At 35.0% G+C, this 27,437-nt stretch overlaps 1 protein-coding gene and 1 long non-coding RNA gene across 7 annotated transcripts in view; one reads left to right on the top strand and one right to left on the bottom strand.

Moving 5' to 3' along the window:
• Positions 1–443: 443 nt before the first annotated feature.
• LOC141577495 (uncharacterized) lies at positions 444–7,438 on the bottom strand. Of its 2 annotated transcripts, XR_012506556.1 has the most exons (4): positions 7,174–7,438; positions 4,210–4,380; positions 3,831–3,984; positions 444–1,434 (listed from the first exon to the last, which is right to left on the bottom strand). It is a non-coding gene; the product is annotated as an uncharacterized LOC141577495 (long non-coding RNA). The 2 variants fall into 2 exon arrangements; XR_012506549.1 differs by having other exon boundaries at positions 444–3,984.
• Positions 7,439–10,609: 3,171 nt separating this feature from the next.
• Positions 10,610–27,437, top strand: part of ROBO2 (roundabout guidance receptor 2) — a 1,146,968-nt gene continuing 1,130,140 nt past the window's right edge. The window contains exon 1 of one of the 5 annotated variants that reach the window (XM_045520906.2): positions 10,610–11,191. In XM_045520906.2, the coding sequence (XP_045376862.1) occupies positions 11,062–11,191 (130 nt within the window). In that variant the 5' untranslated portion in view covers positions 10,610–11,061. The remainder of the gene's footprint in view (positions 11,192–27,437) is intronic. The other 4 variants (XM_045520891.2, XM_045520872.2, XM_045520882.2 and 1 more) reach the window with 4 other exon arrangements.

A 27,437-nucleotide genomic window follows, 5' to 3' on the forward strand; every position in this document is an offset into this window, starting at 1 on the left:
CTAAGGGTGATTAATTAACAAATTCTCCCACTTAGGAATTAGTGCTTATATATGCACATATGCATATATATGTATATTAATACATCAGTGTGTGTATATAATTGTACTATTAAGCATAATTATTTAAATATTATTTTCAGATTGTTTTAGAATAGTTTAAGTGGTTTAAAGTAAAAGCAAAAAAATAAAATAAAATAAAGGCCTCTTCCTGGAAATTTCAGAGGCTAGTGAATTGTCCCCGTGGTGATGTTACACTGACATCTAACAGAAAAGGAAATAGATCCAGGTGACGGTTTTCTTGTCAAAATCGTTAGGCTTAATGCTAGAGGACACAGGACAAATGAACTGTGGAAGCAGCTGTGAGACACACTTTTGCTGCATGCTGTGCTCTCCATGTCAGCAATGGGAATGAGGAGGGTGGGGATGGGGAGGGGACGGGTATCGTCAGCAGCTGCCAGATCGTTTCTGTTATGTCTCGTTCAACTTGAATTAGGAAGAAAGAAGAAATGAAGGATGTCTTGTGCTTTAGGAAGAATGAATATTGTTGAATCAGATGTTAAGATTGACTTAAACTTAACAGCACCCAGAAATCCAAAGGAAGGGATTACTTAGATGATAATGAATCTAAAATTTGTGTTCATGAAACACAGATTATTTGGCCCAAAGGTCACTGTGGGGGTTATACTCAAGGGGCGAAAGCAGCTTTTTCTTAATATTCAGAGAATTGTCTTGAATGAGGAAAGAAAAATTTGAGAGGCATTAAGTTGAAGGGTAGTGTTAGAACGAATGATTGGAAGTTGAGAGCATCTAAAACATTTGAGATCCATGCAAGAATGGTCTTTCAGGAAAAAAAAAAAAATCAAAAGCTAAGACACCACTAGTGAGAAATGTCTGCACTTTGTTCTTTATAAAATATATGGTTTTTCAGCCTGATCTGACTCTGAAATTCTATGGTTCTAGTTTTATTATAGACTTGATCTCATTACATGTGATATTTCAAGCCTCTAAAGTAATAAGGGTCACTGTGTTAGCAGATACAAGTTACTAGTAATTTTTTTTTCTGAGGATCTATCATCTATCATGATATCTCACGTTAGAGGCCCACATCAGAGAAAAGCAATAGTTTTTCCCCAAAACCTATTCTCTGATTTTCTTAAAGGAATGGAACCCCAAGTTTTAGCTGGTAACATGGCTACCCAGAGTAGAGACTTCCCTTTACAGCTTCCTGTATGGCTAGCTTAAACTAAAATATGATCAATATAAGGTTAGCAAAAGTGACACGTGACAATTTTACTAAAATCTTTCTGTGAGACACTTGCTTCCACCTCTGTCAATTTCCCTGCACCCTCATCTTGTCCTCCTTCCTCTGACTTGATATCTGCTGATGGAGAGAACTTCTTGAACCCTGAATTTTCTTGAACATGGAGACCATCCCTATTGAAGAAACAAAATAGGGGAGTAAATTTTAAGTGTTCTAGCCACACACACACACACACACACACACACACGAATTGTTTTGTTTTGTTTTTTAAATTTTTTAAAAATTTATTTTTTATTGAGGTTATGTTATATGAATTCCATGAGGACATTATATTCCCTACAAAAATTTAGTGTCCCCCTGTTCCTATATAGTTGATACCCTTTACCCATTTTGCCCCTTTCCCCTCTGGGAACGACGACTCTATTCTCTGTATCTACATGTTTATTTTGGTTTGTTGTTTTTTTTTTTTTTTTCACCTGATACAGAAAATTTTTCCATTAGTTTATTTTTTTCTTTTTCTTTTTTTTGAATTTTTTTTATTGAGTTATAGTCATTTTACAATGTTGTGTCAAATTCCAGTGTAGAACACAATTTTTCAGTTGTACATGAACATACATATATTCATTGTCAAATTTTTTTTTGCTGTGAGCTACCATAAGATCTTGTATATATTTCCCTGTGCTATACAGTATAATCTTGTTTATTTATTCTACATTTTGAAATCCCAGTCTGTCCCTTCCCTCCCTCCACCTCCTTGGCAACCACAAGTTTGTATTCTATGTCTATGAGTCTGTTTCTGTTTTGTATTTATGGGTTTTTTGTTGTTTTTTTTTTTAGATTCCACATATGAGCGATCTCATATGGTATTTTTCTTTCTCTTTCTGGCTTACTTCACTTAGAATGACATTCTGCAGGAACATCCATCTTGCTGCAAATGGCATTATGTTGTTGGTTTTTGTGGATGAATAGTATTCCATTGTATAAATATACCACATCTTCTTTATCCAGTCATCTGTTGATGGACATTTAGGCTGTTTCCATTGTAATAGTGCTGCTATGAACATTGGGGTGCAGGGGTCATTTTGAAGTTGGGTTCCTAATTAGGTTGTTCATAGTGAGTATTTTACACTGGATACATATATCAAGTCATCAAGTTTTACACTTTAAAAATATACAATTTTAATTGTCAACTCTACCTCAATGGAGTTTGAGGAAAAAAAAAAGAAAAAGATAGAAGGCGACTGAATGTCTTGTAACATTTTATGGAGCAAAACTCAATTACCTGTATCCAGACTTTTTCATGAGAGAAAAATAAATTATTTTTATACTACTATCACTTTTTGTCTCTGACACTTAAAACTTAACTCTCTACTGATATATAGCTAAAGGTATTGATAAACCTGATAGCTCCTCCTACAGCAATTCCGAATTGTTAATAAGAATTTGTCATAGCAGGTAGTTAGACATGGCAAAAAATTCAGTTTTACAGTTCTTCAATATTACTTCCAATTTGTTTAAAATTTACACTATTTTCCAACTTATAAACAATCTGAGAATTGCAGTTTGTTTGTTTTTTTCCAAAGAGCAATGTTAGCTGTGCAACGGTTGTATCTGGCATCTTCAACATTTATGATATAGGCACTTTTTCTTAGGAGATCTACTGTTTAACTAGAAACAGAACCAACATTAGAGTATTTCTGGGGTCTCAAGAACACTCTAGGGAGAGCCAGAGCAGATTGAACCGTATATATTAATACTTACTGTACCTACATCCTCATGGGACTCTGTAACACTGTGATTTAGTGACTTTCTAGCTATTCAGCTAGAAAGACTATTTTGATTTCGTATTTTTGAGGAAAAGAATATCTCATGTTAGAGTAAGTTTATTACATAAATACTAAAAAGAAACAACATTTCTTTTAAAAACATCCTATTGATATCTCCTATAGATATGAAGCGTTTTATGTAATTGGTGTAGCATAGCTAATAGACCATGGCAAGCTTTCTAGCACTGTCCTTTAAATGAACTTTACATAAGCCCAAGAAAATACCTCAGATGAAGTAAAAGTATATTTTATAGGTTTAGGCATGTTTAACTAGATTCCAAGACTTATTCTCTAAAAATTCACTAAGATGTCTCTCCAGGACCTATATTCCTCCTTCTTTACAGAGGAGTCATATAATCGTTTGCAATTTAAGTTAACTATGAGTTAATATAGTCTGGCAATTAATTTTTCTCAGAAATCCCCAAACATACTAAATTTTATTCAAAAATTTCAAACTTGTCTCTAATTTTATTTTATCATATTAAAATGTATATAAACATAATGGACTAGGTGTTAAGCTTTCCCTTTCAAGATAATTGTTGAACACTAGAGTAGCATATCAGAGATACGTAGAGGAGATTTTTTTCAAAACACAACTCCCACACATGGCTTACTGACTCAAAACCACAGAGCTGTAGCCTGATAAATTCCTTTTTCTTAAGTAGAATGGAACCTTCAAATTTTAGCTGGTCACATGGCTACCCAGAATGAAGACCACTTTGCAGCTTTGTTCTCATACCTACCTGAGGCCAGGTGATGTCTCTAGATGATTCAAATGGGCCACCAACGTTTAGAATCACTCTTCGATGGCTTCCAATTAGCCTGAATCTAGGGGCTGACTGAGATCCTCCCCTTTGGGACACTGACAAGTCTTGGCACACACTCAATAACTAGGAGCTGTTAGCAAATAAAAATAGAATTACTCTTCAAAACAAAGCTTATGTGGAGCAAAATATCAATCTGCTTTTCTCAGTTGAAGTTTTTAAAACATATTATGTAGTAAAACCACAACTAGAACCCATAAATAAAGACATACAAGGCTCCACTTGATTTTTTTAATGAAAGGGAACAATAACAAAAACCAAATGCAGTATTAGGAGTTCATTTGAAAGTTCAACTTACCAGTTTGCTCTGATCTCTTTCCAGATTCAGCCCTACCTTGCCACCTCTTATAACTGCAGGCTAATAGCAAGAGAACTGGTGTGCCTGCAGCCCAGTGATCCTTGGGTACTGCAGGGTCTTAAATCAGAAGGGTTCAGAAATGTTCACTCCACATTCACTCCACAGAAACCACTGGCAAACAAAAAAGGAATGAAAATCTTTTGAAATATTTCTCAACAGCAATGAAAACAAATGAATTTTTCTTTTTGTTAAATAAGAGATTTCAGTTAACCAAAGTTGATTTTTTAACCTTAGTATAACTATAATATTTATACATAAAGTTAATATATAGTTATAAATAAAGTTAATACATATTATATGTCACCATGTTACTGAGACCAAACTTGTTCTGTTCGCCGCATGACAGGCCAATAAATCGGGAGACGAGGGGCTGGGGCAAGGAATAGCTACTTTATTCAGAAAGCCAGCAGACCAAGAAGATGGCAGAACCATCTTACTGAAGTCAGAATTAAGGCTCCTTTTATACTAAAAAGGGAGAGGGTGTGGTTGGTTGTTGCAAACTTCTTGCTGTAAGAATTCTTTGTTCTTGCAGCTGTCCACGTGGGTCAATTTTACAGGCTGCTATAAAACTTCAAACAAAACAAATGTTATTTTCTATTCTGCAACTTGCTATCTTTATATAAGTGCAAAAGTGTTAATACCCTTAAAGATCAGAGCCTTGAGAATAGGCTTTCTTCTTTACCAGAGAGGTTAAAGGCAACACTCTTACAAAAGGTGCACAGCTAGTAAGACTAAGCCTGGAAAACAGGGCACAGGGTTAAAGCCAAAAGAAGAGATCAAATATGGAGTCAGATTTGTTCTTCTCTATTACACCCATAACTTGTACAGATTTCAAGGCATGTTTCTCTTATTGAGCATATGGAATGATTTGTGTTTACAGTGGACTGAGGTAGAAGGGACATATCCAATATTTCATTGATTCCATTTAAGGAAAACATGGTAAGAACAAAAAAATTAGAATGTGTTTTTAATATAGCATTGAAATATTCAAATCTGTATTTTGGCTTGGGTAGTCAAAATAGAATGCTACAGAATTGGAGAGTAATAACAGTAATTAAGACAATGTTTTATTTATGTATATATGTACAAATGCATGTATTAACAAACTTCTCTATGGTCTTTCAAGAGTTATCAAGCTAATACTACGGCTGATTTACAGCTCTCATCTTGATTAAATCCCAGCTAAACTTTTCTGATGGCTTATTAATACAGCATATAAAATATAGTTAGGAGAGTGCAACCTGTAGTTATTAGAGAATAATCATTGTCAGGTTAAGACGAGGGAAAGTTGTTGGGGAGCCAGACAGCTAAGTTTCGCCCAATGATTTTCTCTGGCTTTTTTTGAGAAATAGAAGGACATAGAATTTTCCAAACAGGAATGATTTTTCCTGATATACACATTATCCCTGGGCCCCTCCCAACATGCCAGCAAAGTAAATCTACCACTTATTTGGTCTATTATAAAGGGGTCAGGGGGATGAACAATTCCTTGTAAGTAAATTGTAATAGGAGAAATGGGAGCCTTTTTTCAAAGTACAAGAACATAAACAGACTATTTTCATTGGTGCTGCAGAGGAGCACCCTAGTAAGATGTGTTCTGTGGGTACTTTGAGAGCTTCAGTCAAGAAGAGCATTTGTTCTTGCTACACTGCAGTGACACAGTGGCTAGAGGAATCATCACCTATGGTCAGACAAGCTGAAGGTACCGCAGAGTTTCTCAGTTTGGACACTGTTGATATTTCTGGCCAGGCTATTTTTCTTTTGGGGGGACTGTCCTGGGCATTATAGGATGTTTGGCTGCACTTCTGGCCTCTAGCCAGTACGTGTCCTAGCATCCTTTCACCCCTCATTGCAAGAACCAAGAAATGTCTCCAAACGTTGCCCAATGTCCCTTGGGGAAAAGGTATAATTTCCCCCCATTAAGAACCACCCAGCTACCTAATGACCGAACTCACAGAATTTTCATAAACGTGATCTGCTCAATTTGCAGTCACATCTAATGAAGTGAGTACAATCTGTGAGGTTAAGAAAAACATATTGGTAGAAAAATCAGCTCTTCAAATGCTTGGTAATATTCTCAGTTGTAAACTCAGTAGAAAAGGTTTTATTTTGTACATTTTCAGTCATTAAATGCATAGCAGAATGGCTGACATCACACCATTGTTACCTAGTATCAGAGATTAGTGAGTTTATATCCCTGTTAAGAAAACAAATAAAAGATAAGATGGTGTTTATTGAGTATAAATATCAAGATGTCAAGGAGTGTTATTAGGAAAGAATAAATAGCTATATTAGAATAAAACTTAATGTAATTGCTAAGATACCTAAGTCTTACTTAATGCTGTCAAAGTTGGAGCAAATGTTAGTAGGTCAGACAAAATCTAATTTATAAAGACGTATTTAAAGAAGAGAGTTGAGACAATGAAGCAATGTTCCATTCTTCCCCGTGTCTATTTAGTTCCCAAAGTCTTAAGGATAAAGCATCTTGATAATAGGGTCTTATTAAAATTTGTCTTATTCATCTTAAAATACCTAGCATTTTACGTGGCTCAAAATATGTGGTTATTAAATGTTTGTTGAATTAATAGATTATGATACTAAATTTTATAATTTATTTCAAATTACTCTCTTCCTACTGTTTTAGTTCAGTTTGCAAATACATCTTGCTTGGAATATTGCTATCTTTCTAAATGCTTTTTTTGCCTCCAATTTCACTCTCCAACATCCTGCAGCCAAAATTTTTTTTTTTTTTTGAAAACCGATTTTGGATTATGTAATTTCCTTGGTTTAAACTCATCATTGACTTCCTCCTATCACCAAGAGAAAAGCCTAAGATAGTAAGCGTATTTTAAAAATTTAATCTAGCCCCTGCCTATTATTGCTACCTCATCTCCTGCTACTCACCCATATGCTCGGATCTCCCAGCCGTGCTGTCTTCCTGGCAGTTCTTGGAAGGATTCAGGCTTTCTTGCATCTCTGTGACCAGGCTCATGCGACTCCCTCAGCCTGAATTATTCTCTGCCTCTCGCCTGACTTGACCTAGTCCTAAAATATATACTTACCACTTGATTCTTAGTCAAAAGGCCATCGTCTCAGCCTGGAATATCCTAGCAGAACCAAGTCTTTCTCCTTTCTTTCACTGCACTCTGTTTTAATACAGTATCCCCACCCGCCACCCCCATCCATGGTTTTTGTTTTCTGTGGTTTCAGTTACCTGTGGTCAGCTGTGGTCCAGAAATAGTAAGTGAAAAATTCCAGAAATAAACGAGTCACAAGTTTTAAATTGCAAGAGGTCGTATTTACATAATTTTTATTACAATATATTTTTTAAATTGTTCTATTTTATTATTAGTTCCTGCTGTCAATCTCTTCCTATGCCTAATTATAAATTAAACTTTATCATAGGTATGTATGTATAGGAAAAAACGTGTGTGTGTGTGTAGAGGGTTTGGTATTATCCCTGGTTTCTGGCATCCTCGGGGGATCTCGGAACATATCCTCTGTGGGTAAGCGGTGTATATACCACCTTTATGGAACTCTGTGCAGTCTTCCTGACAATTTATTACACCCTACATTAAAGCATTTATTGTGTTTTGCTCTAAGTATCTGTAAGTCAGGTCTTGCTGGGTTTTTCTCTTTCCTCCTGTTTTCCTTAAAGAAAATGTAGATGGTGAGGAAGTTTATTCCGATTGCTCCTCTCAGGAGGCCTCCTCTGGGACCTTCTCAGCCCTAGACCTCCCTGCAGCTGCCAACGCCAATGGAAGACTCCGTGTCACAGATACCATAAGAGCCCCCTCAATTCTCTCATTTCCCAGCCCCACTGGAGCCCTGTCTGGTCTCCCCAGACCCACGCAGCAGACTTTGGAAAACAGAAGCACAAAGGCAAGCTCTGAGCCCACACAATATTCAAATCTGGCTCTGTCTTTACTCCTTATATGATACTGAACAAGTAATTATCCGTAAAGTATGAATGAGAATGTGTTCATCAAGGTTTTTGTGAAGATGGAAAAACTAAAACCCATAGAACCCGGCACCTATTGCATGTGCCATCATTATTTGTTATTCTTTTATATAAAGATGTCACTTAAGAGCCAGCTAGTTCAGAAGGGTTAAGAGCACAGAGAGCAGTTTAGTAGAGAGCACAGTGTAGTGATTTGCAAAGTCTTAGAACTGAGCTTTTTGACTTCAGAAAAGCTTGACAACTTTGAGTAAGTTAAAAAGTTCTCTGTGCCTCAGTTTCTTAATGTACTAAATGGAGATTGTTATTCCTATTTCACTGAGTTTTTGTCAGGATAAATGATTTAATTCATGTAAGGTACTTGGAACTTGTAATCAGTTAGCTAGTTTATTTTTTTTATATTAACTTAAGTGGGAAGGCATTTCCACACTCATACCAGTGCAGAAATGTGTCTCATGAGAACGACCCCTCCACTCAGTATTTCTCTTCTTCTTCAAACACCACCCTTATTCATTCTCTTTGGTACTCCCATCCATCTGAGGTTTCCCCTTCTTCCTTGTGGCATCTAGAGACTCTGATTAGCACTTCATGTGTCAGTCAGATGAGTCTAGCAGAGAATGGCTTTCCCTCGATGAGCGATGGTGATTTGGTTTCTCCAAATCCAGTTTAATTTCTCTACCCGAGAGAGCTGTGGGTTGGTGGTGACCAGGGGTCACCAAGAAGGAAGTAAATCTTGAAGATTTAAACTTGAAATTTTCTTAGAGTCTGTCCAACTATATCCTATACTAAAGAAAGAGTGCTTTTCCTATTAACCTCCTTCTGGCCAGACCCTTCTGAAATGTTGAATGTCTCTACCGACTTCCTTTTATCATGTTTACATTTGATATTTTCCTCTTCATCCTAAGGCCCAGGTAATTAAAAATGAGAAACCTCACTAATTATGAAAGGTTATGTTCTTTCTTTCAAGGGGATTGGAGCCAGTTGACTGTAAATAAGTTTGGAGAATCCTCCTCAGAAGGTGATGGTGAGAAGTTCACCAATTCATCTCACCAACTTCTGTTTACATGCTTGTAAGGAGAGAGGAAAGGATCAAGTAAAAAAGGTGAAGACTGACTAGTAAAGGGAAAACAAGTTTCCGACTTATATAAACTTAACGATTTTAAAGCATCCAGAGACATAAAATTTTAAATTCTCTGTTTATAAAACAAGCATGATATGAACTCTTCTCACTTCCCTCAAAAGTTTTCAAATTAATTGAAAGTTGAATACAAGTTGATTATTGTTTTTAAACTAAGGGATGATCTGAGAGTTTGCTTTATGTATCCCACTAATATCTTTGACAAACATTCTTTCCTTTATATAAAAGCAAATTTTAATAACTATATTTTTAAATGTAATATAGCTAATCTTAATAAGGTAAATTATTCTTCTAAAAGTACCTCTTCCAATAGCATGAGTTGAAAAGGCCAATTTATCCCATTTTGAAAGTGGTAACATCATAAAAGTGGAGGTTATCATTATATAGCAATCGATTACTCTGAAGTACATAAATGCATAATTCATGCATTGTGGCTGACTGATTAAAGGAATAAGTGACCATGTAGATAATACTAAGATGTAGACAGATTTCAAATATTGGCCAGAATGTTTCAGTCATGCTAATTCACTTCAGGCAGTGCAGACCAAATTAACTTTTATTTGATTTGCCTTCACCCACCTCCTCTTTGACAATCCAGGGGCGTCGTCCTGTGCCCGGATGTTAATTATAACCACACCTTGTGATCAGTAATGTTTTCCTAAATATAATTACAGAAGACCGAGAGACTCAGGGAGCTTTTTGTATTTCCATGGTGATGTACACACACAAATAAAAAAAATATGCTTCCCTGAATGTGTCATTAGCACAGCCCTGACAGAGTCTTTGTTGGTATTTCCAAAAGTTTGTTTAAAGCGTTCACAGTGGTTCATTCAGATGACACAGAAACGCCCAGAGAAACTGACATTAATACAGAAGAGGACTGAAACTATTGAGAACTTGCCATGTCTGCTGTATTGCTGGGGATAAAAATCATACACTGATTGTTGTTCTTCTAATAAATATTTCAGACCTTTTTATGAATAATTAGTGCAGATGCAATCCCCTTTTAACATCATGAGGTGAAGTGAAGGAAAAACTAAACACGTTTCAAGTTCTGCATCTTTCCCTACTACGTTGCTGGAATCCTCGTCTATGCACACAAAAGATTAACTACCCTCTGTGCATATTATATTTTGCTCTGCCCTTAATATTCTGAAGCGGGGCTGAAGCAGTCGTTATCTGTGGCGGTTCCTGGGTGATTTTCAAGCCCAGCACTACCCACCCAAGTGGCAGTGACACCGGCTTTCACTGAAGCCTTATTACTCTTAAAAGAGCAATTTGGTTGGTTGCACGGCTATTAGGATCACACAGCAGCCTGAAAGCTGTCAGTACAACTGCTTCTCATCTTTTTCACACAATCCTGACATCTTTTCTCTTTTCTGCTGGACACAGACATTACTGTTTTTATCATTTTCAATCAAGCTCACCCAGAACGCTGAGGAATATATTCCCACTGAAAGCAAAGTGGAGATCAGAAATTATTTTATAGCTCCAGGAGCAGTGCTGACTGCGTGCTGGGAGAGCCGGATCGGATCGTGAGAAATGTAGCTTGGCTCAGGGCTACATCAGGGAGCTGCTCCTTCAGCTGTTAAAGATGGCAAAACACCACCTACCTCAGGTTTTTCAATGATTGATGCTCTTTTAATAACCGGGAGGGAAGAGGATGTGAGAGATTTTGTGAAATTAACTTGTGGAAATGTTATCATCAGAGAAAGTGGGGAAAATTACTAGGCTTGAACTTCTCTTCGTTTTGATGCTCTTTTTCTCTGGACCAACTCAGAGCAAGCTGACTCGGACCCCCTGGAAAGGAAAACCTTGGAAAGGGGGTAAGTGATGAAAGTTTTGTGTTAAAGCTCTAAATGGAGTTAGCAAGGCTAGTCAGTGGGAACTTGAGGGCAGCTTGAGGGCAGCTAAAGGTAGGGGAACTGCTTCTGTCTGGAATCAGATTTTTAATTCAGGAAAGAGGATCTGTGTTGCAGGTGGCTAGGAAAAAGAGTTTTTCCTCTCTTATTGATATAAATATATTTTTGCAATTTTTGGTTTTGCGGGCTTTCAAAGCATTATGAGGATTGTTTCCAGCAGGGAGGATATAGGGCAAAATGCATGTTGCTCTAGTGCAAGGCTATGTGTGTTATCCTTAGGAAGCTGCATTATTTTAGAAAAGAAATGGGTCCTGACTATGTTAGCTTCCTGAATTGTTAGCAGATTTTATGAAATGATCAGACGGATGTTATGAAATGCAGTGTTGCCAACACTAATTTTCTGGCTGACTCCATCAGTGTTGATGTAGTAATAAAGATAAATTGCATTAACTTTATTGAAAAAAAAATCAGCTGAAAGAGAACAAGCCTTTCAATAATTGAGAGTGTTGTAATCCATTTTCTTCTGCTGTCGAAAAATTATTATGTGATGAGAGAGAATTTTTGGGACTTTGGTCCTGCCTTTCTATAAAGTTCACTTGATTCTGCTTTACCTAAATGCCATTTGTTTATACTAAACACAAGTTATCAGGGTACCTGCTCTGTGAATGCTGTAAGCCAAAATGTTGCCGCAGAAATATCCCATGACAGACTTTCTGGACCATGTGTGCATGTTTTGAGGGAAAATCTCGATGAGAGATATCTAAGATTTTGCTTTGCAGATGCATCCTTTTCACTTAATATTTTTTTTTCTCAGTTCTAGGAATGTTTTCTGGGTCTGCCCACCTTTGCTTTGCTGTCAATGTTACAATACGAGGTTAAAGAGAGGCATGAACATTAACAAGAAGTTTTAATAATTTATCACAGCATCTCAGCAGGATTTTCTAAATACATGAGGTCCTTCAGTTTGATCTTTCTGTTTCTCCCTTTGTTGCATTAAAGATATTGCAAATCTTCCACCTACTGTACTTTTGAGGGAAAAGTTCCTGCAAGCACGTAGCTTCAGTGGTTGCTGCAGATGCGGCCCCAAGGAGTGGAGCTGCAAATTATCTTCGGGCCTTGTAAGCTGCATCACCACATTGCTGTCTTTCCTGGTGTTATCAATGGATTTTCAGGGGTTTTTTCCTTGCAAACTGCAAGCTGTTATTCATGTTAGCCTGCATGGCAGCTTTTTGGTGGCTTGGGATCTAGAGATATATAGTGTTATCAACTCTAGGGGACATCAGGAGGGTTGACTTGCACTTCCTATATAAATTTTTCAAAGACAGTAGGCCCTGCTAGTATCATTTCCTGTGACAAACTTTAGCAGTAGACTTTGCAGCCTTAGCCACCCAGTGAGAAAGTTAGATAGCTGCAAGATTTTAGAAAAATGGTTAACCTAGTCAGAAAGGTTTATTTCAAGGCACGTGTGTTCCTAGGCAGTTATTCATTCAAAAAGCTTTAAATACAGATGCACTGGGTTTTATTTGTAAATCAAGCCTGAAATGTGTCATCTTTGAACATGTGACTACTTTTTCCAATGGACTGTAACTTGCTCAGCTAGAAATCTGCTAGCTTTGCTGACAATGTGATACGACTCAGTCAAGTTCAGGAACAGGCAATCATAGCAACAGATTTCGTTTACTGTTAAAAGAGTCTTGTGTATTTTTGGAAGGTCAGGCAAGTTACTGGATAACTTTAAACGTGTTGTCTGTTCTTTACTTTTAAAATTATTTCTTTTTTTAGTGCCTCTTTTTGTCACTGTGTGTGCATTGCATAAATATTTTCTAGAGATTCTGAGTTCCTGCAAAGTAGCTTTACCTTGATCTGCATATGTGCATGTTGTAAATAGTTATTTATTCATGAGCTTGGCTATTGATGGTTGTGTGAGTTGTGAAATTCTGTTACTTTTCTCTTGGCACATTATACAGTCTTTTCAAACATATTTTTACAATTCTTCAACATTGTTTTCTTTGCCAGAAGTAGGGAATACCTACTTTGTAGAATACCTAGCTGAGGCATATGTATATACTGGTTGGGGTGGGGAGGGGGAATGAGCCTTCTTCAGTTAAACACTATGGCCGGAAGCAAAGAGGATCAAGGCTCAAAACGCAAAATATTTAAAAGGTTACTTTACTTTTTAAAATTTGCTTGATATCAATACCAATTCAAGCTTATCTGCTTTACAGAACAATCTTTAAAACTGACATTCTATTTCTAAAAAATTCTGAAAAAGAGTAATAGTAACAAAACAACAGTTTTTTCTTCTGAAATGATTTTTTTTTTTTTTTTGCATTCACATTGCCTATGTGCATTTGTCTTAATCTGATTGAGCAGCTGTCAACCTCCATATGGCAACCTGCCCACACTGACAATTTCCATTTTTGTTGTATTAACAGGGGCCACCATTCTGAGAGAGGGGTTGGGGGCAGGGCTGAGGAGTGGTAGCATCATAGAGCAGGGAATAGCGGTGGCCTGTGAGAAGTGACGCTGACAGCTTGTGGCCAGTCTGCTCAAAACAGGTATCTGTAAGCTGACTGGTTAGAACGATTGGAAAAAATGCTGATTATTGTTGGCTACCCAGGGATTTTTAAGCTCATCAATGAACATGAATCTCAAATATAGGTTAGTAGGCCAGCAAGTTTTCCCTCAGGCGCATGCTTTTCTATTTAATCACAATATATGAACTCCTCAAGGGAAGGTGGATGTCTCTTCTGATTAGTTCAGAGCATAGCATAAATGATCATAAGTTTGCATTTCATGATAAACTAACCAGATATCTTAAACACACTGCTGACATCATCTTCATTTGGCTTAAAGGAACTAATTATTTTTCATTCAACTACTTTCACTGAAAAGAAAGTCTGAGAGGTGTAAACAGCTCCCCTCCAATGAGCATAACTTTACAGAGAAGTTTACATTGTGGATGGTTAATATTGCTAACAAAATGGGAATTTAAAATTATATCGTTTTTTAAAATGTCTGCTATTGGGAATTAGAATTTAAGCTAAATTTTCATAGTTACCAGTTACTATCAAAAGTGAAGATAGGAGGTAAATGTACATAAAGAGGAAAAGAGGTGTAAATGTTGTAAGTGGGTGAAGGTGGAACCAAGGAGGGTAGTCAGAACATTACCCACCTGGGCCAACAGGAACACTGACCAATCAGAGCAGCTGCTGATGAAGCTAGGGGGAGGGGCCAACCCCCCATCAGTCATTAATGTCCACCCACAACTTCCCTTAACCTTGCCTCCATTTAAATCTCCTGAAAGTCTGCTGAGTTCACTCAGGCGTCTCAGTTATGATAGGAGTTTAACTATGGCAAGAGAGCATAAAGTTATCAAAACTTTTGACAATTCAGAAGATTCTTTCACAGAACATTCATACTTGCTTCCTTTTATAAATTACAGCAGCCGGTTGTCCATGTCTATTTTTTGCTAAGCCAAGAAAACCTCTCTGGCAGTTTTCTCCCCCTCTATGAAGGGTTAGAATGTATTATGAGCATTCTGTGGCGTTATGTTATTTTACTTCATGGTGCGTTGAAGCGGTAACATGGGAATATTCAGGGAGTGCCATTTTAGGTTTCATATAGTTATCTGCATGGTCCCGTATAATGTATTAATACTTACTTAGAATTTTTTTGGAATATGCTCTAGTTTTGTTTTTGTTTAAACCTTGAAAGTTTAAAAAAAAATGTGCTGATGCCTACTACCTATAAGCCCATTTTTAGAATATTGCTTCTGAAGTCTTTCCTAGTTACATGAGCCAGTAAAAAACTGTATTTTGTTTTAGCAAGTACCTCACACAATCCAACATCTCACATTCTTTGTTATTGTGTAAGAAATAAAGGCTTTCACTAATAAAATTTGAATACTCATGATTTACTCTTTAACCAACACCAAAATAATTTAAGATTTCGTGGTTTGAAGAAATATAAATGGATCATTTTGCCTTTGACATTTCTCCTGGAATGCCCCTTTACCCCTATACTAGCCTTGAATGCTGGTTCAAATGTCCCTCAACCACATGCTGAAAGTAGTATTTCATCTTTTGAATGCTAGGACATTTTATTTAGAGTAGAAGGCATTTGCCAGTTTTTACATGTATCTATGTCTTACATGTTTGGCACTTTGTAAATTATTTGAACAGTAATTTTGTCTTTGATTCATCTTTGTTAACATGCTATCTTGCACCTAATAGATGCTCAATAAATATTATTAGATGAATGAGCAAAGTATCAGAAGAATTAGACTAGGGATAAAAATATTCTATGACTTTAGTTATTAATTACTCATTTCTTACTTTTTATTAAGTCCTATATCTCCCCTCTCTAATGTTGGGAAATCATTATTATCACTATAATTTTACCCCATTATTTAAATTTCAGTTTTAGTTGTAGAACAATATGAATGTATTTATAGTATTTTAAAACTTGCAAAATTCTGGCATACTCATGTAGGAAGTAGTGCAGTAAGGAAAAAAGAAAGCAACGTTGTTGTTCAGAAGTAATTTATAATGTGAGATTGTGAATCTGGAAACTGAACAGTATGAATATTCATGCAAAATGTAGAATGTTCTTTGTACTGTGTATAATCACCACTTCTGTTTTTCATTTGTTTAAATTATTTAATCTCCATCTGTATGCAATAAATAGACTTAATACCTTATCTTCCCTGCAACTGAAGAATACATTTCAAAGCCAAGTCTGAAATGAGTATTTTTTTCTAGAAGTTCAAAAGATTATGAGAGTATTTTTTAGATACAGAAATGAAAGAGTATGCTTAACAACTATACTAGGATCTGTTGAAAAATTCACTTGTGTTCTCTAGTGCTATTTGAAAAATAGCATTTGAGAAATTCAGCAAAATGCATGTGAGAGTTTGATAAGAAAAACTTGGCTCTTGAGAATAATAGACTTTTCTTAGTCTTAGAATTTATGAACTGAGTATATCTTATCCACAGCCATTTTGTCTAACTTTTATTCAAATTCACTGTTTTCACTTTTAACCTCAAAATTTTATTTTAGTTATCTATGTATTATTCATGTAATGTGTTTCCGGCCATGTGATTAAAATACCTTGAGATATTATATAATATTTATTTAAAATGCATTTTTTATTGGATGACAAATGGGGGAAAAATAGAGCTTTGAAGTGTTCTTCATGTTAGAAAATAGGTAGAAAGTAGTTGTTGGTATGTAACTTACAGAGAGAATACACACTTTTATCAAAAACGGGGAAAGCCCAGGAAGCAGAGTGCTGGTCCATTGTGGAGAATATAGCTTCAGCATCCTGTATCCTTGATGAAGTCATAACACACCTGTGAGCAGAGCGATCTGAGAATGCAGGGGTGCCACCACCCTTATCAGGTGTGTTTGCAGGTTCCGTTATGTGTGTCCTGGTTAGTTCCTACCCCTCTCCACTCCAGGGAGAAGATTCATTAGCCAAATTCCACTAAGCAGAATTTGTTAGGGAACTTAAAAAGGAAATAAGGATTTCTGAAGAGGTTGTTGAATTTTAAGAAGTGAGATACATTGACAGTGATGAAATGCCTTAGATATATTCTTACAGGGGTTCATGAATCCATAGTTAAGATGGTGTCAGCACTTCCATTATAAGCTACATTTTCAAAGGGTTTACAACTGAGCTATACAATTTTTGCTTCAGGATGGATCATGAGCTAACATTAGGCCTCCATCTGAGAGCAATTTCATTTTCTTCGTTTTCAAATTCAGACCTTCAAACTTCAGAGTTACTTGAGTTGTTTAAAAAAGAGAAAAAAAAGAGAGTAAAATACAGTTGTGTTCACAGACTTCGTTACTTGATAAAGAATTAAAATTTCAAAATAGAAATTCAGAAAGTGATGAGCGTTTACAATGAAGTCTGTTTGCTTAAGTCAGTTAAAAGATTATGTGAATCAAATTGTGACCTTGATCGGTTAAGACTGGGAATCTTTTATCTGTTAAAGTTTTTTGTTTGGTTAAGATACCAAGGTCATCCAAACTATTTCTGAAAAGGAAAGAAAATAAGTGCATTACAGCTAAAGGCCATTACATTTTCAGAGAGTAGAGCATTCATCTGGGCTTACACCTCATCTAAAGTTCTTCTTCAGCCACGTAGAATTTAAGAAAAAGAACCAAAGGATCACAATTCTACAGTTATAATGTAAAAATCAAATCAAAGATTTAAAGTCCTGAACTGGAACCTTAAAAACCATATATACCTTCACCAAAAAAAAAAAAAAAAAAGAAATTTCTATAGTGATTCCACGTTAGGTTTTTGAAAGCCATTCATTAAGTAGTATTCAAAACTTGGTCTATCAATAGGAAAAAAATATTATATATATTATATGTAATACACAGATTTCAACCCTCTAGGAACTTGCAATTTATAATTCTTTGGACTTTATTCTTTTGGTGGGGTGGGGAAGTTAGGGGGGTGAACTTTCTTTCCCTTTAACAGCTGTGTCTCCAAATAAGGTAAATGACTACAATGCTAAAAAAAAAAAAAAAAAAAAAAAACACAGCAAAACTAAACTAAGGTTGGGCTTGGTGCTGTTTCAGGGTGTGGGGAGAGGGGTAAAACTGCAAATATACAAATTATATTCTGAAGTCATTCTATTCTTCATATCGTACCAAAACCCATTATTCAGGGTAAAACTGGTTAAGCTTAGCTCCAGCATTCAGTCTGTTCTGTAAATCACTTATTAACTTCTGGATGATTATACTGATATGTTTTATGTTTCTTTGCTTTGTCTTTCCATTTGTGCCCTCCTCTCTCTCTCTCTCTCTTTTTTTTTTTTTTTTTAATGAGAAAGCAACTGGCTTTCAAAGTACAAAAATTGTGCCTAATCCTGAGTTTGTGGTATCTCAAAGTATCTTCAGCTATTGAAGAGCCAAGACAATGTGCTCTTGAAAATATAAATTTCAAATAACCAACCTAGGAACTTTGGTGTATAGAAAGGTATGTTGATATGGTCTAGGAAAAGTCTATGCTATAGGATTAAAAGGGGGAAGCAGCTGTACTTGATAATAGGGATAAAATAGTGTGAACCCGTTACTTTCTAGGCAGGATGTGGTTTATACTTAACAGATTCATTATGACATTTAGTCCAAATTCTGCTTAAAAAAACTATACATCAAATAAGTACCATACATGCTTCACATTCCATTATGTAATGGAGTTCTTTTGTAGAAATAAGTAGGATGTTATCCAATTAATAGTATGAAAACACAAGAAAAAAACTGTATACATTTATGAATAATATTTATGTGAATAGCTACAGCTTGAATTCTGTCTCTGTACAAAAGGGCAAATCAGTAAGCCTATATTCTTACATGAGAACATTTTTGTTTAGCGTTGCTATTCAGGCAAATATAAAGGTTTAATGAGTTAATTCAGTACTGTCAATTTAGAGCTCTGGACATTTTGCCAGAGTAAGTATAGAAATTCATTCCTTCTGTCAGTTTATGAAGAGTTCACCACATAGACTATTAGGATAGGCCCTACATATGCTTGGTGGGATCCCTTTCGTATCAGTGTCAAAAGCTCTGTCATCAAAGAAGTAGTTATCAAGCTGGGCAAAGTCCAAGATTATGTTCTAGAGACAGGGGCACATCATGAATTCTCTAATGTAATAGTTGTCAGCTAATAAAGAATTTATTTTAGGGCAACCAGAAATGTAACTGAAGTGCCTTCCAGAATCCATAGGGGCCGAGAATTGCTTCTGGCTAACTAATACGGATTTTCGTTTATCTAACAGTGTCCCATTCATGTTTAGGGACAGCACGGACCAGTGCAGAGACACTTGCAGGGATTTAGGGCTGAGGTTGTTGATTGCCAAATTTGATGAGTTAAATCTGATGCACTGTTAGATAATTTGCTAATTGTGCACGTCCACTCAAGGCCCCCAAAGATGTTGTGATGGTAATTTGTACATTCAATGTGGAACAACATGTACTGTACTATTAGAAAATGTTTTATGTCCATCTACTATATACCCATACTGTGCTTATATAGTACAGTAGGAAGCCTAAAATATAGACATTCATTCACACAAATATCTTTTGAATGCTCTCAAGAGAAACATAATTTAAATGATCAGAGAAGACAGGCATAAAGAAACATTTGGAAAAACAACTAGTGTAATAAATGAGCTGTAAATTATGTGTATCTAGTTTTTTAAGGCTTTGAATTAATAGTAGATATAAAAGGGGAAGATTTTTTACATGATAATAGCTACAGTAATGAAGATAGGGAAATAGAGAGTTCTATGCTATATATAGCTGAGCGGGTTTTTAAATTTTATTTTATTTTTCTTTTTTTAAGCACATTCTCTGTGCTAGGCTCTGTGTTGTGTAAATTTATTTGATTTCTGTAATTTAATGCTTTCATCAACCCCATCCAAAAGCTACTGTTACTGTTATCCTCATTTGCTACATGACAGTAACAACCTGACTAAAGTTATCAAGTAATGTATTTTTGAGCCAGACACCTGACCCAGGCCAGCAATGTGCTACATTTGGGGGACAGTCAAGTACCCAGTATAATTCCAATGGACAGCGTGTTGAGAATCAGTTAGGTACAGCTTTGAGAGTTGAGCAGAGAGTGAAGTGGAATTTATAAAATTGGAAACCAGTGACCACTGCAGGTCTTGGTAAGACAAGTTCTATGAGGATTGCAATATTTTGGGAACAAAACATGGTACCAACTACCTGGGTAATTTTTCAGATACCCAGCATACTTTAGAACTCTGTAGAATTCCTGCTTCATTACATAAGCAAGATTTACAATTTTATAGCTTAAAAACAAAAGCAGTGATACAAAATCATGTCCTAGAATAAAAGTTCAAGTTGTGATTTGATCTTCTTCTCTCCTGTGAAGAGTTTAATAATGTATAATGTCACTATTGAAGAAAACTTTTCACTGAAGACTATTTATTTGCCTAATATGGGTCTTGTGCAAAGCATCTTCTTAAAAGGTTTATTTGACAGTTCAGAATAATTTGTATCAAAACTATTAAGTGGTTTTTTGTATTACCACTGTGATAAATTAGTTTGTGGATGCATGTATAAATTAGTATATAAATGTATATATGAATATATCCTGTATATAAAAGGTCCATCATTTATAATGGCAAATTTACCTGTGAGTGTAAATTATGTGATTGTGACATTTATCAGCTATTTATCAGTTATGTTGCACAAAACATTTTTGTAGAAGTTTCATAGAGATATAAACATGTTGCTTGAAGCCTCAATATGTATGTTCTAAAAAGAGTTCTTCATGTTATAATTAAATTACTGGATGATCTTTAGGATTTGCTGTTATAATTTTAAATGCCTTATGTATGCATAAAAGCATCATTTTATTCATCTGTTTGAAGAATCTAAGCAAGTGGATGGGTACATTAGGTAAGTCATTTGGGATTGATGGCATATTTTTCCAAAGCAAAATTTTAACTTATAATAATTAAGTTTAAAATCATGTGGTGAAGCTACAAGAAGTCAGTTTTACTTGTAACTGTCATTTGCTTTCAAGTAGATCTGACTGGATTATTAAGAACTAAAGGATCAAACAGATGTACTGGGGAGATGCATTCTTAAGTATCCTATTGTAGCTTAAATCCTTATAATTTTGATTACAAACATTTTGGCTTCAGTATCTTACAGATACATTTAAAGTTAATGAAAACAACATTATGGCGTGGTAGCTCACACTCATTACACTTATTTAAGAGTATCATCAAGAAATAACAAAGATATCAAATTTCCGCTTACATCTCTCCCATTTACTAGCTACACACTTTAAGGGAAGTTGTTTGATTTATGTAATTCTCAGTATTCTAACAATGTTATTTTGTGTGGAACAAATGAGAGAATATACATAAAGTAACTGGCTTTTCAATAAATATTTTCTTCAAAAAATTAAATATATTCAAACGTTTTACTTATTATCAGCACACACACACACACTAAAGGTTAATTGCTAACATTTACTGAGGACGTCTTATATGCCAGCATTTTGTCAATGCTTTCCATGCATAATCTTATTTAATCCCATGTCTGTGTATTGAGCCCTACTTTTTCTTACTTTACAACTCAAATAGCCAAATCTGTTTTTTTCCCCTCTCTTCATTTGAATTCATCAATCTGTACTGTAGGCTCATTAAAGATGCACAAATGTTAGATGCGTTTTTTAAAACATTAGCCAAATAAAATGCAATCACTATTCAACATGCTAATAAATCAAACACTAACAGCACATCTGGTTTAAAATAAAGACAAGTGTGTCCATGATTAAAAGGGCATTTGGAAAACATTGCTAGTGTAGGAAAAAACAAAACAAAAGCAACTATATTTTTAGGAAATCCAACAAGATATGCTTAGGTGGCATGAAGATTATCGTTCCCATATAGTATATATAAAACTGGAGTATTCACAAGGGCAAAATTGGAATTGAATGAGCCAGGTCCAAAACCAGATGGCAAGAAAAAGTTTCAAGCTGTTTCATTTGGAAATTGATTTTTAGATTTCCACGTGGTGCATTACATTATAAGTTCAAATTAATTTTAAACTTTTAATTTTTCATATATATCTTCCTGACTCCTAGCACACTCTCTCTTGTCTGTCTTGTTGCCAGTGAATCTAAAATGAGCACCAGGCAGCTTTTCACTCTACATTAAATGCACACAGAAGAGCACTTAACTGTGTGCATTTTGAACTCCTCTCAATGAAAGTTTTAAGAGACAAGAAGCTTTTTCTACTCCAGGGTCACTATTAGTGTGAATAATGCATACACATTGAGAAATAGTAGAAATTCTACCGAGGATTGCAGCGTAGCTTGAATAAAATTATCTATCATTATCACAACTGATAAGTTTGGTACAACAGTGAACCTCATATTATAGAAAATTCAGTGCCAATGCCTTATGTTTTCCCATCCCATCAGAGCCTAATTTAAAGGAAGAAACTGACAGAGAAAACATGGGCGCTTAGGGAAGTACTCTGAGGTGTCAAGAGTTAAACACTAAGCAAGAGAAAAGTAACTTCTCTATCCTCAAAAACCACAGGGATGGATACAATGCTGCCAAGACAGGACGCATAATGCTCTTCCTTGAACTGAAGCTTTGTGCTCTTTTCCAGTCAGGACTCAGTTAATAGGTTTGTTTGTGTACACCTCAAATAGACAATGAAATTCATTATTTTTAAAAAATATACAACTTCTAAGTTAGGATGTTTTTTAAACGTCCCTGTAAATGGCTGTTTGGAAAGTTGATACGGCAGAAAAGTGAACAGGGATGTCCTCTCTCTTTAACCAACTGACAATTGCTTTAATCCTTTAAACTACCTAATAGCATGTGTGCTATGGGTTAATTATTTGGGACTATGTAAAAGTAAATTACATAAAGTTTGTAGATGTAAAATCATGCCTAAATGTCCAAGTGAATCTGGACACTTTTGAAAAGTACATGAAAACAGGAGTCTTTTATTGATGAATAAAATAAAATTTGTTTTATCTCAAGTGAGACCTTTTTCCCCTAAAATGCTTTTCTCCCATTTGAGGAGGAAAAAAAAAAAAAAAAAAAACTCACAAATGCAAGTTTCCTGTTATCTTCTATGATCTGAGAATGTGTTTCCTGATAAATGAAGATTTAATGTTAATAGAAATATAACACAAATAAATCAGTCTCAATATGAAAGCCTGTGAAACAATCTCAAATGCTCTTAAATGTAATATTGTATTTAATATTACACTGCAAACTCATGTATTTTCATATTTCAGAATATAACAGTGGGTCACAGTCTTCATTAGAAGTGTCAACTATTTGGGTACTAAAGCAAAAAAAAAAAAAAAGGAACCAGTTAACAGAAGTTCAATCATATTAGAGGTTAAACTGAATTTATTGTTTTCTAGATATGGAAATAATTAAGTTAATAAAATCATGAATATGGTGAGAAGGAAGTCTGATTATGTTCTTCTTACCCAATATCCCCTTAGTTTAAATTGATAAGTAATTAAAAAACTACCTTTTAAATGTTTGGGAGTGTTAGGTACCAGGCTATATTCATAAATGGAGATTGATTATAGCCTGGATTTTAGACCTTTTCTAAGTCCGAGACTATTGTGGAAAATACATGTCCAACTGGTTGAGGAATGAACCCTATGTCTTTAAAGATAATTTCAGGAAACTTAGGTAATCAAGAACAAAGCATGTTGGAAAACATGAAAAAGATTTTAATATTGAATGTTTGCTGACACTGAATATTTTATTCTGCATGCTCTGGAGTTCCTTGGTCTTGGCAAATAGTTGATTACCAGTTTTAGTAATTATCATAGTGTTAGCAGAGATTATATTCTAAATAAGCGTATAGGCTCAGATCAATTTATTTTCCATTTAGTTAGTTTCTTGTCAATGTAGAAATGTTGGAAATAGGGGGACAGGGTTAAAGAGAATTTCAAATTACCATAACCCCTGCCCATAAGAATAGTCACTTTAATCCAGCCCCTTAAGAATAATCACTTTAACTCCATGCAGTACTTTTCTCCTATTTATTTTCCATATTTCCCATATTTAAACCTACCCATATATGCATATGAACACCAAGAAAAATATAAAAGCTATATCCACATATATACACACACATTAGTAAACGTGGATATTACATTACATAATGCGCATATATAAAATTTAGAATATATTTAGACAGAATTATCTTACATACGTAATTTTTTATCTTATTTTCTTTTCCTTAATTTATGTCCCATTTTATACTATTATTCTGCTGTAAATATCTTTGAGCACAAATCAGATCAGTCCCTTGGCAGAATTTCGAGGAGTAAGATTATTATCTCAAAGATCATTTTAAGGCTCTTGATTCATAATGCCAAAGAGCACTGCATAAAGGAGTATAAATTTACAGGCTGACCCAAACTGCATTTGAATGCCTAGTGGAATGCACTTTTAAAGGTATAGAAAATTAGCATTTATTTTTTTAAATTGATATACAAATATAGAATTATATATCAGCTTTTTAAAAATTATTTTTAAATAAAATTATTTTAATTTAAATTTAATAGTATACTTGAATTTTATACATATAGTTGTTTATTAGCTATGCATAGCTTACATTTTATGTCTCCCTCCAATAATATTCAAAGTGCATATTTTCATTTTCTTTCTAATTTAACTACATAAAAATTGTTTTCAAATTTAAGAATAATGATCAGTAGTGTCACAGTTCAAATATCATAAAATGCAGAACTTCATTAAAAAATCATTTCTTGATTCTACACACCAATATTTATTAATAAGAATCTTTTATATACTCCAAGTGGGTGATGATGGTTCGAGCACAGTGTGATAAAGTCCAGCTGCATAAGTATAAACCTTTCAGGTTAATTTTGAATGACTTAAATCATTCATATTTTTAATGACTTCAAACCATTTCATGTGAAAATATCCTAGTTTAATCAACTATCATGAGGTGAATTTTAGAAAAAGTAGATAAATCCCTATTTTGGCTATATTCATATGACATGCAGATTTTAGGAAGGAAATTGTCTAAATGTTATGCTTTTAAAAACAGTGGAATAAAGGACATACAGACAATGGTGAATAGGGTGTTGAGAAGTTTGGGACACTTTTCTTATGAGGAATGTGAAAAAAAAAAAAGTAGAGGCAGATTAGCCTGGAAAATGGGGAATCATAACTTTTTTCAGAGTCATGTGGAAAGACGGAAAAAGACAGTCTGATGCTTCAAAGAGAAAGGGAAGAATTGCCTTAGGTGCTTAAATGTGTGTTCCACCAAAAGGAAAAATTAAAAAAGGAAAAGAATAAAGAAAGGATAATAAACCTTAGCTAAATTAATTGACACTTTTAAGAACACTCAGATTTCAGATCATTCGTTATATAATGCTCTAATGACTATAATCATCTGAAAATCACCTGTCTTATCTTGTGGACATTGACATAGGTTATCACCAGAAGTTTGAAGGGATCACGTGTGCACACCTGCTAAGAAAGATTATCACTATATTCCCATTCAACTGTCAAATTGTATGGTTATATAAAATAAAGCAGAATTATGTTGAATATGCTGTTATATCATTTGAAAATACTTCCAGAAGTATTAACTGTAGCAATTGGAAAATTTGATAACATTTGAGCCGTATATATTTTTCAAATTTCTCTTTCGAGAAATTTTTTCTAAACTAGTATGCTAATGTCATAGTATAAAGTATATAATTTTATTTTTATAAGATATGCATTAATTGTCATAGAAGATCCGTAGCCTCATAAGGGTTGGCAAAAAGTAACAAGACTCTAAAAGAAATGACTAAGCCAGCAAGCAGATTGGTTTGCCAGAATTCTGCAGTCCCCAGAAGTAGTCAGGAAGGCTCAGGGAATCAGAGCAGACCAGTTAACAAACTGTACACTCCCCGCACAGCATGGTAAGCAGAGGAGCATGAGTGTGAGAGCTCCATTTCCCCTGCCCCCAAGTCCCACAGGGTGACACAACAGGGCCAGGTGGTGCTGTAGCAAAGGAGCCCAGGGCTAGGGCCTCAGTGTCTTTTATAGCAAACAGCAAACATGCCATTTCCCTTCCAGGAGGACGAAGTGGTGGGAAGGTCATCTTCTTGCTCTCTTTAATTCCTACATGCAGGAACAGCTTGGAGTCAGGAGGCAGCTCTGCTTCGTGGTTTGGCACACTCAGCAAGGTCTTGCAAGAAATGGGGTTCATGGTCGACTGTGGTCTACAAATTAAGAGAAACTTTAAAAGCAGTTTCCCTCAGGTTAAATACTTATTTCTAATTGGAGAGGAGAAAAAATAATAATAATCCACTCTGGAGCCCTTTCTTCCAAACCCTCTACAAAGTCCTTGTGACTTTAGGAGCAACAATGCATTTCTTTCTTTTTTTTTTTTTTTTTTTTAACTTTTTTTTAATTGAGTTATAGTCATTTTACAGTGTTGTGTAACAATACATTTCTTTAAGACATCATGTAACTCATTGTGACTACACTGGAGCATTTTCAGAGATCCAACTAGCAAAAGAATCTGGATTTCAGGTATCCAATTTATCATGTAAAATACATACTATACCTCCAAAACACTTATCCTAATATTGGAATGTGAAAACACAGTACTTTCAAATAAGTATCAGTATCAATATTTTCTTACATCTATGTAGGTTTTTCAAAGCCCATGTTTGAAACATGATGATAAAGTAATAGAATGCACATAAGAAATGTACACTTCTTATATGTACCTGAGTGGGGTCCTTTGGAGGGGAAACTAAGTGAAGTAGATTCCCTATGCGTTTAAACACCTTACAGACTAAGGAAGAACACAAGGTAGAACAGTACGATGCATATTCACAGGAGAGGGGGAGTAAGCCCAGTTAATTGCAGGGATAAACAAAGTTCATAACTAATCAGTGTGACAGAAGGAATAATTGATGTGACAGAGGAAATGAAGGGGATTCTTTAATATCAGGAGGCTAAGCCTGACTATGACTTCCACAAGGATTTTTTTTGCACCACAAATAAGTATTTCTTGAAGTATAATTACCATGCCCGTATGAGTATATGAGCACTCTAACTCTGCTCTCTTTATTGTTGCCGTTCTCGCAGTGTCATTTAGGAATGTCTTAATACTTAGTTTCATAACAAATATAAGTGAAAAGGACCTTTTCCATTTTGCTTAAGTAAAAAACGTGTTTCTGTAATTAATAATATAATAATAGTATAATAATAATAATGTTGACTTTTTTAGAGTTTCAGAATCTAAATATATTCTCCATGTTTACAACATTTGTGAGAAATAAAATAAAAGATCATCATTAAGAGTAATTTGTATGAAGAAATCAAGGTCTGACTTTCAGTGGCCCATCCTCATAGAAATTCTATTTCGGTTGACTAGATCCCATCGATTCATTTTGATACTACCTATAAATGAAAATACCAAATGTCTTTAGCTTTGTCAGTGAAGAAGTAGTTTGGGCTTAACAAATCGTTCAGTGTTGTCTATTTGGAAGCTTCGTGACATATTAAAGCAGTTGTTGGGGAACAATTTGTTGTGGGGTCACATCTGATTGATGGTTTACTATCTACCACAGCCTCATCTGCTGCGATATTCCCATAATAAATGTTCATTGCTAGACAGTGTTAAATGT

This window comes from Camelus bactrianus, chromosome 1 (genome assembly GCF_048773025.1).
Source record: "Camelus bactrianus isolate YW-2024 breed Bactrian camel chromosome 1, ASM4877302v1, whole genome shotgun sequence".
Lineage (NCBI taxonomy): Eukaryota > Metazoa > Chordata > Mammalia > Artiodactyla > Camelidae > Camelus > Camelus bactrianus.